Here is a 12,286-nt window from a genome sequence, read left to right as displayed (position 1 = left end):
ACAGAGCGTAAACTCAACTACCTTGAGTGAACCAGAAGAAAGATTTTTAACACATTAAAATCCATTGTAATGAACTGACTCCAAGCTAATTTTGAAAGAAATATCCATGATATTACTGGTCTAGTAGCAGGCACTTTTGCCAAACAGATGACTGGAGATAGTAACACATCACTGGAGAAAACTGTACAAGGTTTCTATTTTTAAGAGATAGGAAAAAAATTACCTAGACAACTGCAAAAGCAAGATTTCAGGATCTATTTTGGAGTAAAGAATGCTAATGGAATACAATGAGACAGACTAAGGAATGGCTTTCTTAAAAGAGCTTTTTAAATACTTATTATTCAGAGAAAGTAAGGGTCAATATAGTAAATTCAGTAAAGCTGGAGTTGTCACAACAGGTTGTAATTTAGTCATGAGACCCTGGAAATTATTAGAATGTAGGGAAATAAACTGGCTAAGAAGGAGCCATCAGTTACTTTCAAAAGAAAAGACCCATCAGACTGAAAGAAACTATCCTGGGAGTTATTTTGTTCAAAATTTTAATAAAGATTTCAGGTAAAATCCTTGTGAAATTTGCTGATGACAAAATTATGAGGTAAAACTGATGGTCACAGAAGCATGATTACAAGAAGGCATTATGGCAGAACTGCAAATTACAGTTAATACTAAAAAGCTTTGTATCTAGTGAAGATCACAGAGCTTCTCATTATAACTGGAATCCATCTTCTGTAAATGACTGAAGAGAAGGACTCTGATACATCAATTGCTGGGTAGCTACTTAGATACCAATAAAATACTCTCATGGAAAAGGCAAATGTGGCTCCAAAGTTCTTTGAATAAATAGTTCCTGCAACAGCTAAGCATTAACAGCATTAGAGAAGGCTCTGGAAGGATTCATTATGGAATAGTGTGTACAAATTTGTATTTGAGAAACGTGCAAGTGCCACTATGGAGACACATAGCAATCTACTGTTGCAGAAATGAATTTGGCTGACACAGCCTGGCCAAACTAATAGTGCGAAATTATACAAGAGCTATTATAAGCAGTAGAAGAAAACTCAAAAAAAAAAAAAAAAAAAAAAAAAAACACCTCATCACAAAAACCAAAAAACTTTAGTTTGGAAAGTGACAGAAAAATAGAACTAATTTTGAGATGCTATAAATAGGACTGTACTTAATTACTCAGCAGGTGACTTGTAAACCTTTGTTCCCAAATGAAAATAAAATGCTGGGAGGCCTGCATCATTTGATGCTAACAATGGAAGTTAAATTATATTTGTGGACATAAAATTTCAAGGTGACATAGTATAAAGTACATAATGCTAATTGAAAGGGTTTAGGGCAAAAAGGGAGTTCTTCTGTATTGAGGAAATTGTATGGATACCTGATTTCCACAAAAATCAGATTTCTATCTTTACTTTTCTTATCATGTCTCTAAAACCTAATACAAATATGCTGCACTAAGCCAATTCAGCTCAGTCTGATTTATCACAATGAATAACAACATCTGAAAACTACTAAGCTGAGTGCATTAACCCTCATTTTTAAAACATCAAACAAGCTAAATTAATAAGGGTTTAAAAGGTTCAATTTACTTTTTGTGTTTTAAGAGAAAAATAACTTCATAACTGGTAAGACTTCTTAACTGCCTTTCAGATAATAATCCTAGCAAATTAGGACAGGTGAAATCCACATAAATGTGGCTGAAAAGATGAGTTAGAAAACTACCTTCATCAGCATTATTATTACTAGTATTATTTTAGGTAAATGGTAAACTTCTTAGCATAGGTCACAAAACCCAAGCAGTTTGAGTTCTAAAACTGCATATCCATAAGTTTCTTTTATAAAAATCCTAAATACTATAAAGCAACTCAGCAAAATGGTAAACATGAACAGAAGCAAAGCCACAACTGATTGCATCTGTCCACGTTCTAACACTGTGACAGTAAGACACTAAATTTTTCTGAAACCTCATCAGTTTCCTACAGCACAAGGCCATGTCAGGAGACAAAGCAGAATCATTACTAGAGCTAGTGATCTTAACCCTGTCAGAAACAGGCAGTTGGAAGCCAGATGCCTCCTTCTTACTGTTTTTCATTCTAACTAATGAGTTCATCTACTACATTATGGGAAAAATATGGGCCTGAGTTAACTAAATGACATATTGTATATCTGGTGACCTCATCCGTCACGCTCCTTCCCTAAAATATCTTGTTTGCTTGTGATTTATGAAGTGCATTGTAATTGTTTTAACCTACTGAGTTACCTAAATAGCTCTTGCACTGCTTCCATATGGCTAAAAAATACAACTGGCACTCCCCCTGCTTATTACCCTAATAATGAGCAGTCTCATATGTAAGGTAAATACCCACAATTTTGCCATTATAAAAAATGATGATACAAATCACACTTTTCATATTTATTTATTTTTAAAAGAGGGAAAAAGTAAGTGTATATTCCTGTGATCTTCCTGTCTTTTCCATACTGTTAAACCACCCTACTAGATAAAAATATGCTTAAATTTTTCAAAAGTAATATGAACGAAAATATTTTTCTTAATTGCTTAAAATATGACTGAAAAAATATTGCAAATATTTTCAAAACTTTTCCAAATCATTGTCACATTTCAGCTGTAAACAATAGAGAAACATTTGAGAGAGGAAAGGTTTGGACAATCTTGATACAGGACTTGCCTCCACCTTTGTCTGCATTTGCACTGAAAAATCTGAGTTGTTTTCTGCATAGCTACCTTAAAGCACTGGTGATAACCTTAACAGTTGCCTCTTATAAACCCTTTGTAGTTTTCTACAAACTTTCAGAAACAGCACCCTACAAGCTGAAAATGCTTTCCTTCCAAGTAGGCAGTGATATTACAGCATCCTCCATAGGCAGAAGAGTCAACTAATGAATTCCTAAACTCTAGGCCATAAAGAGAGTGTGGAAAAATTCTTCCCTGCAACATTAGTCTACTAATTTTCATGTGTAAAAGCAGCATGATTAAACTGAAATGAGAAACTAAATATGGGAACAGAATCAAAGAGTAATAAGGGTCTGATCTAAAAGTACATTGAGAGAAGTAAGCAAGAACAGACTTGCAATGGAAATGTCCCTGGAGGTTGAGGCACAAAGTGAGAAGAATCCCCCTAAAAGAAGCATTAAGATTCCAAGCTGCTCTCTATCTGCCACTCAGGACCTTCTCTTCTGTTGGCATTTCTGTGAAAGTTACAAGTGGACCAGAGTAAAAATTCCACCTATAGTGGTCCTGATCATCGCCCAGTCATATAGAATCTACTCATTTTGGCAGGTTGGCTGGTATTAATCTTCATAATGATGTAACTATGCATTAACAGGAAAATTTGGTCATGTCCCACTAAGACTTCATGAGGTTCTGTTTTTTCTGAACCAAAGCAACATGAACACTGACAGCAGAACTCATTTGTTGTTCTAAAATACTTCTAAAACAAGTTCCTTTGTAAATTGTATTATTAAAACGTGACAGAAAAGAGCCCATCTTAGAGTCAAAATTTTCCATTCTTCCACTGTCAGTCTTTAATCTACAAAAACATCTGATAAATGTAGCCTGCATCTGTTATTTAGCCAACATATTTATCCAGGTTTCTGAAATGCCTGCCAGACCAAACATTGTCCCTTTTTCTTCCACAAGGACAGCAATGCAGTGGTGCAGATTCAGTTGTCTAACAGCATGCCAGCATGGGCACACAAAGAGGTGGAGGAAGAACACATGCCATGGCAGTCTCTGGCTGGCAAGAGGAAAAGCCACAAGTAGGATACCTCAGGGCTCTGATATTTGTGGCTGAGGGTAGAAGGAACACAGCTCTGGGACTGAGGAAGATCAGATAAGAAATACTCTCGGGTGGGCTGGCAATTGGAAGGGTACAAATCTTGGTACAGGAGATTTGAGGCAGGGTGGTGGAAATTTTCATTTTAGCCAAAGTGAATTTGTGAGAAGGAGGGATATAGCTGTCAACCAGGAAAAGCAGAGAGGCACTGAAATAGGTGGGAGAGGAATAAAGCAGGAGAGACTTAGGGTGGGGAAATCAAGATTGGGAAGTGATTGAAGAGGACAGTTATCGTCAGCCCCTGTCCACAGATGGAGATGTGTAGGTGCATATCTTCTCTTTTTGTTCACTGGAAATTTCTTCTTTGTGTTCAAATTCCTCAAAATTCTTACAATTTTTTTGCTTTCCCTGCAGTCACACAGGGAAGTTCTTCCTACCTTGACCAGAGAAAGGACAATGAATGAGCCATTTATGACAGACACAACCTCTTGATCTTGTTTGGGCAATGTCTTTAATCAATGTCTTAATTCTTCTTTACTAATCAAAGGTCTTTCACTCAGTGTTTGATGCATAAGACACCCGTCTGATTGATTACCCCGCTGCCAAACAAAACGTCTGCAGTCTTAAACTAAAGCATTACCAAGGTATTAACTAAAAGACCCTAAAAGGATATAATAAAAAAAAAAAAAAGAGAAGTTGTATTAAAAAATGTTAGCTTTAGAATAAACCAGGTATTTACATTTTGAAAACAAACCTGAATAGAAATTATGAACAATATGGTAATATGCTTTTTAACCTGGGTGAATTTCCCTAGTTTTTTCAGTTTATACCTTTGTTCATTTATTTTGTATTGTGCAAACTCAAACCCACAAAATTAAAAATAAATTATTTTAGAGGTACTTATGATAATATTTGTATTTCTGATGCATGCATGAGAAAGATGGTGTTTTTTTTAATGAGACATTTCTTAGAAAAGAAATGTAGACCAAAATCGCTCATGAAAGTTAGAGCATCCAAAAACAAAAATTAGCAATAGAGCACAAAATATGTTCCATATAGACAATGAAAGTTATATTAAAAAAAATTGGCTTAGGAACTACTTTTTAAAAACTTAAAGTTTAAAAAAAAACTTTTAACACATCTGTAATTTGTACAAAAAAATGAAAAAAAATACTGACGTTACTTCCAAAAATCCCTATTACAACTGCTTCATGCATACATAATGACTGATCAATTAATAATGAAAAATATGTGCAAACATCTCCTATGATGCCTTAAGTAGCTGGTAAAGGGCAATAAATAATAGATTAAGATGTATTCATTACTATCTCATGATTTTCAGATGTAGTTGGAATAAGGAGCATACGATTCATCAGAAGAACAGTGTGATTATTTTGAGCAGCAGGCAGAAATTCAATAGAACTAGAATTTTATGATAATCATGATTATGACCCTTGCTCCTTATAGCATTCTCCTTTCTTGGAAACATATATACAACTAGATTTTGAGGAGGATGGAGGCGTGAGTTTTTTCAGGACTTCCTGAGGCAAAAAAATATTTTCAGAGGCAATGGAAATTAGTCCTTTAGTCCACTTTACATACTTTGACTGTTATCTTTATGCAAAATAGTTTAAAAATAGTCTAAAACTCTCTATGCTACTACATTAGAAATACCAACAACAGTGTAGCAATGTAATTCCCAGAGTACCATATACCTAGGAGACCTGAAAAACTGGATACTTTTCTTGTCTTCAAAGAGAAAGCTGTTTCTGCAACCTTTTAATATAGTTCCTTCTGTCAAGAAAAATAAATCAATAGCTTCCAGTCCATCTGCACCACATACCTTTAAGAAATCTATTAATTTACAGTGCTTTGGGAAAAATACAGGCAGTGATAGCAAGGGAGTGGAAAAGTCAATCAATTTTTGATAGAGGTTTCTGATAACCTACATACTGATTTGCTTTACACAATATAGAACAGCTGAATTGCACTGTTGCCGTGTTTTCATTTCTGAAATCCTGAATAACGCAAATGGCAACATCAATTTTCAACTGAAAATATCTATTCATCACTTGGTTTTACATTAACATTAATTGTATTCTCAGTAATTAACAGGATGCCAGCTGAAGTGCAAAAGAGAAAAAAAAATATTCACACTTTTCTAACTGTTGGAGACACGGAAACACCGTTGAAAGGAATATTCCAAAAAACCTTCAAGGTAAGCAAGGACAGCTTCAATAGCAACCACAAGTGAAAAAACTCATTTCAAATGACCCTGACCACTACAGCTAAACCTACTTGAAATTGGTAGCTGTAATTTGAAGAGGTTACTCAGTTTAACATGGTAAATAACACGGTAATAACAGCTGATGACCTGTTATTAACAGAACATACCATGCTCCTCCACCTCTCCTCTTACTCTGATGAAAAGGTATTTCTCTCTCAAAATACGCACTGATTAGAGTGCCTGGTAAGAGAAAGGGATGCTCTCAGTTCTTCTGTCTCTAGCTCCACATCTTCCAGATATTACAAAGATATATTCATACCAATTTTTGGAAAATACCCTCATCTAAGAGGAGAAATCAACAGAGAACAAACCAATATTTTCTATTGCTGTTCCAATTGATCCCACTTCAGAAATGAAAATTTTGGCATTTTATTCTAAGTTCACCAGGGTAGTTCTTGCTAACCAGTAAATAGACACTAACAATGCCTTGACTAGCACAGTTCTATGAAAATATATGTAAAAAATTATAGATGTGAATGAAGATATTTTAAAGACACTTGTCATTATTGGATTAAGTGCCTGATATCACAGAATTTGATTCCAGCTTTTGTTGTTTGTGTCTGGAGTTTGGTTAAGCCATATCACAGAAGCCAGGACTGATCTGACCAAGACAGAGGTCTACAGTGACAGCGATAGTGAATCAAGAAAGACAGGCATTTCTAGTGACCAGTAGATCTCAAAGCAGGTCAGATCAGCTGTACCCTCAACATGCCCTAACCTCTCTTCACCTACTTTTAAGGGAGATGAAGATAAGTAGCTCAAACACTGATCCACTACAAATATTTTCCAGAAAGTAGAACTCATGCGTGACTAAAGATTTTGAGACAAAACCCTGAAAATCCAGTACAGAGGTTTTGGTCAACAATTTCTAATGCATCTTCCTCTTTACTAAATCTATTTTATTATCTAATTAATTAAATTTTAATTTAATTAATTCTTTGCTATTATGAACAGGAATGAAAGATTCTCTTGAAATTACAAAATATGTTTTGACTTCTGGCCTTTTCTGACAGCATTAACAATTTCTTTTCATTTTACTTTTTGCGGATGTTCAAAACTGAGGAACTGTGTTCACAACATAAAAAGTGGAATTATTTTTTCTCCAATGGGTGAAGCTGTGAAGAGCATGAGACCGAGACCTCAGAGTGCTAAAACCCTTAAGGATCTGATGATATCAACAAATAAAACAACTAACCACAGATAACATTTCCTTTACTGAATTATTTTTTTTTAAAGCCAAACCACTTTTCTTTCTAACCTGGTCACACTTCTAATGCAGCTCTATTGAACTATTTCAAAATCAAAACTATTTTACTTGAACTCAAGGTAAAACAAGTACAGTATTATTATTATTATTAATATTAATTAATATTACATTAATATTATGTAATATTGAATTACATATTAACATAATATTCAGTAATACAAAATATTTTATTCTTTGTATGGCAGACAATAATCTTATGAATCAAAATCACAAACCCTGGCTTACACACTGTTAGAAATTAAAGCAATTTATAATATACATACATGCACATATCAAAGCCCAAGAAATGCCTGACAAACATAGTGATATTTAAGTTGATGTAGTAAGCCTTTTAACATAATATTCCCAGAACAGCATATGAGAAGCATAAGTCACCTTATTACTGAAGTAAAATGTTAACTATACTGTTCACTATAACCTGGATCACTTATGCTTTTTATAAATCAATCTTTTATCCAGGAAGATTGTACCAAATTATACCAAGGACGTTTTCATCAGATTAATTTTTTTACATCCTTAATTCTGTGTTTACAGCACAGTGCATGCAAATAATTGTGGAAATGTACCAACTTGGTGAAAGGTACATTCAGGTAACCCCCTGTTTTTCAAGAAATGACAAAAAAACCCCATGTTCCTACCTTACAGAGTATCTATTAAAACATACAAACAAACAAAACATATAATATTTGCTTTGGTAGAAAAATTGGTTTCCTTCAAGAGAAACACAGCACAGCACATTAACAAGCGTAAAATAATTCACATACAATATCAGAGGTTTACATACCATCAGGAAGGTGAGAAAAAAAGCAAGAAAGGAAGGCAAAAGAACAGGAAAAGATACAGGGAAAGGGAATACTACAAAACTACTTTATACTTCATGTGGTATGCAATATTTTCAAAACAGGACTGATTTTATTTTTCTGGACCTAATATTGTAGCAGAATAACCACAAACCAAAAGCATTTAAATTTTCCTATGTCTGTTCCCTTCTCCTGACTGTTTTTTTTAAATTGTTTCCTTTTATTTTATAATAATTAAGGATAATAAATTGTAGTAAAAGTGGGAGAGAGATTTTTCTAGAAAAATGTAGGCAGGAAGTTAAAGTTTTAAAGGTATCATCAGGTCTGATCTCCATGTAACCTGAGGCGTATACTTATTTATCAACAGTAACATCACATTTAGTTCTTGAAGTGCATTCCATTAAATAAGAACACCCAAACAGGTTAGGAGATGATGTTAATATTACCTTTGTAAAATGAGTGGGCAAAGCTCTGCTCAGGAATTAACTTGGCAAGGAATCCATGGTTCAAACTTGGGTGAGGGATAGATGGTATGACCACAACTGTGGAGAAAATCATGGAATCAAATGTGAGCCAGCTAGTATTCATGTGTGGCCTGGTCCACTGTGGATCCATGACAGATATCCTATCTCATTGAAACATGCAAATATGGTATTACCACCACAAAAAAAACCAAAAAAACCCAAAAAAACAAAAACAACAACTTCTGTATCAAGAGATAGGAAACAGCATACCTATTATATGGGCACTTCAAGAGCAACATTTATAGGGAAAAAGAAACACAGATAGATATATACAAGCAAATAGGCAAGACAATCATGGATGAAAGTAGCAGTTTCTTGGTCAGAACCATAACATTAAATCAGGAAGGCAAAAAGAATTATCATTTCTCTTGATTTACTACATTCATGTAGTATTTTTAAAATGGGAAGACTACAAGCACATTGACTTCAGAAAATTACGTAAAATAAGCAAATAAAAACATCTTAATGAATCACAAAATAATGAATAAATGTGAATATGACACAAACTGGAAGAAAAATTCTATGAAGAATGAAAATTAGCAACTCCATAAATGAAGAAAGCAATTTAAGATCAATACATGAACAAAAACATACAAAAAAGATTTAATGGACAAATGCAGCTCCTGTTTTAACTTTTTTAACACAGAAGGTACAGTTGTAATCAATGCAATCAACCTTGAAAAAAAAATACTGGACCAAGTGCAAAATTTTTGAAACAAAGTGGGGTAAGGTTTGCATTCCTTGTTTCTAACAGGTTCTGAGACCTAACAGACTTCCTCCTTTCAGGCTGAAGAACACATGCCAGTAAAACCACTCCTACTCAAACAAATCAGTCCAAGAAGACAATAGCAATGGTTTCTTTTTATTCTATTGTTACCATAAGCTTTTAAATGCAGGCACCAATACAGCAGGACTCCAAGAAAGTACTCAGTCCTCCACCACTACCTTTCACAAACCTCCTCACTCAAACAAAAAGAGCTCACATAAGCAAGCAACTGTGTTCTCTGTTTGTTCATTTCATGGTATAAAGATATCTGTTGTTCCTAACATATAACAGATTCAGGAAGATTTTTGGTGAACTGCCTAGTACTTTACAACTTCAACTCCAGCAGGAATCCTGTTTTTTAAAATGATTTTTGAGTTAAAGGAAAATAAAAACATTAAAAACATACAAATGAAAATCAGTTATACCATATAAGCAAATCTAGAAAATAGCTGAAATATGCCAATGTATTTTAAACCCCCAAATTATTATACTGGAAGAAAGTAATTTGTAACTTCCTATCAGGATCTTAAGCTACTCACTAAAAATATTTTGTAGTAAAACAATTATAGCTCTAAACAAACAAAAATCACATAACATTTGAAGAAAACTAATTTACCTGTACTTGTTGGTGAATTTATTTCTTGTCTGATATTTCTACCTGCCTGGCTCCCAGACCTGGCTGTTTCTCGCTGTGGTTCCAGGATGTCACGGTACTTGGAGACCATCAGGACAGAAATGAAGTAAACTACTGCCAAAGCTAGGAACTGAGCCTGTTTGCTGTCATCCTGTGCAGGGGAAAAAGAAACACATCTAGGATATTTTCATGGAATTGTCATACAAAATCAACACATCATTTTCTAATAGATAATACCTTTCTGAAATGCTGCTTCTGCCAGCATAGCAGCATTTGGTTAATGCTGAGTGGATTTTCAGTGGAGCAGTACACACACAGAGCACATATTAAGTACTGAATTTTGGAGGTAGTTCAGCAACTACACAGATCTCAGGGTCTGTGGGGTCAATGGACTTTTCAAAACAGAGGCCTGACTCTGCTCTGAGAGAGCTTTTAAAGCTTCCTGGCAGCAAAGGCAACTCCCTTCTGCTGCCCCAAGGATGAGATTGTGAAGGCCCCTGACAGAAGGAGGTAAAGGGTACAATTGCTGAGAGGGAAATGTAAGCTCACTGATGTTTCTCCAGCTGATGCTGAATGCATAAGCAGGCATATAACAGATTCTGGTAACATGAAAAAGCAGAGAGAATGTACCAATGTTTTTCTTCCAGAAATAAACTCCAGCTTGTATATTCTGATTTCCACTTCTACAGGAGCTGTCAGCAGCAATCTTAGGTTTCCAGGATTGATTTAAGTGAAAGCCAGGACCACTATAACTTTGCTGTCTTCTTTTTGTCTCATCCCATGTAATCTGCTGTTCAAGCTTAACTGCCATCTATGGCTCAGATATTATCCCGATTGAAATTAAATTGCTCTAGTTCAACTGAAATATCTTTTATTATTATCATCATGTAAAACTTCATCTGAAAAAATTAAAACTTTAGTTTCTATCTACTCCTACAGGGGTTTCATCTTTTCTCAATTCCACAAACATGTACTTTCTATTACAAATCCAGTGTTTGTTTTCCATGTTTTCTGAGTGCTATTTAACCTGGCTGCTTGTTTTTGCAAGTCTTAAAATAACTAGAAATTCTCTTATTAATTTCTTTCATAGAAGTTCCAGAAACATGCTGTCTTGTATTCTTTTCTCCATTAGTTAAGAAAAGAAAAGATGACAGAATATTGCCACTTTGAGCTTCGCTCGAAGAATTTAAAGTATTATAATATATTATAATATTATAATACAGTATTAATTCCTATTCCTATTAATTCTACTACTTTCAAAAACAAGTACACTGTGGTGCAGTTTTCTGCTGAAAGCCATTGCAGAAAAATCTGAAAAACATTTTTATATATGTTTACATACATAAATATGTTCAGCAGAAGGGGGAATTGTGTTTACAAACTGATTTGCTGCATTTCTGTAACATTTATACTAATTCTTCCTTGGTTGGACAAATAGTTGACACCTTTAGTGATGCAATTTTAATCAACATAAGTCATAGCTAATTTATCTTGGCCATGTTTGTTTGGCTAGTATAAGATTAAGGCTTAGTGTTAAGCACAGTTAACTACTAATCTCAAATAGCTTAATCAATATTATTTTTAAGTGCAGAAGGTGGCTGATATTGACAAAGTCACAAGCAGATAGCTTGCAGATAATATATGAAGTGCCACACATGAAGGATATTTTTAATTTGGGTACAATCAAAATCTCTTTCAAAACATAAGTGATGATTTTTCAGAAGAAAGAATTACAGCACATATTACTCACCACATCACGAAAAACAACTGCTCGTAGACGATTAATATCAACATCCTGAAGAAGCCTATCAGGGTCTTTTATGGGAGAAAGATTTCCAGGGACGTTTTCAAGGGGAGTCTAAAATTAAAAAGTAGTAAGATTATTTTTTGTCCCCTCAAAATATCAAAGCATTTCTCTTAGAACCTTAATTTGACATTTTTTTAGCTATTACATCAATCTTGATGTCCCATATAATACTCAGATAACAGTTCTCGGAAAAAAGTGATGCTTTCAATTATTTTCCCAGTATTATTTTGATATAAATTGTTACATCTTTCCAGTAGCTTGGAACAACTGCATCTCTGGACAGAGTTAAGATAGTAATTTCCACACAAAAGTTTGTTTCAGATTACAGTTGCTTCATAGCAGAAAAATGAATTATTTCTAATATGAGTGTTGTGTTTGAAAATGCTGACCAGAAATATAAA

General features: G+C 34.3%; 1 protein-coding gene across 2 annotated transcripts in view; it reads right to left on the bottom strand.

Moving 5' to 3' along the window:
- Positions 1-12,286, bottom strand: part of NBEA (neurobeachin) — a 458,593-nt gene that overhangs the window by 285,636 nt on the left and 160,671 nt on the right. For both annotated transcript variants that reach the window (XM_063394796.1, XM_063394797.1), the window contains exons 28-30: positions 11,829-11,936; positions 10,061-10,229; positions 8,601-8,696 (exon numbers count right to left, since the gene is read on the bottom strand). In XM_063394796.1, the coding sequence (XP_063250866.1) occupies positions 8,601-8,696; positions 10,061-10,229; positions 11,829-11,936 (373 nt within the window). The remainder of the gene's footprint in view (positions 1-8,600; positions 8,697-10,060; positions 10,230-11,828; positions 11,937-12,286) is intronic.

The sequence above is a fragment of the Prinia subflava genome, chromosome 3 (genome assembly GCF_021018805.1).
Source record: "Prinia subflava isolate CZ2003 ecotype Zambia chromosome 3, Cam_Psub_1.2, whole genome shotgun sequence".
Classification (NCBI taxonomy): domain Eukaryota; kingdom Metazoa; phylum Chordata; class Aves; order Passeriformes; family Cisticolidae; genus Prinia; species Prinia subflava.
This window is presented reverse-complemented; position numbering and strand designations above follow the sequence as displayed.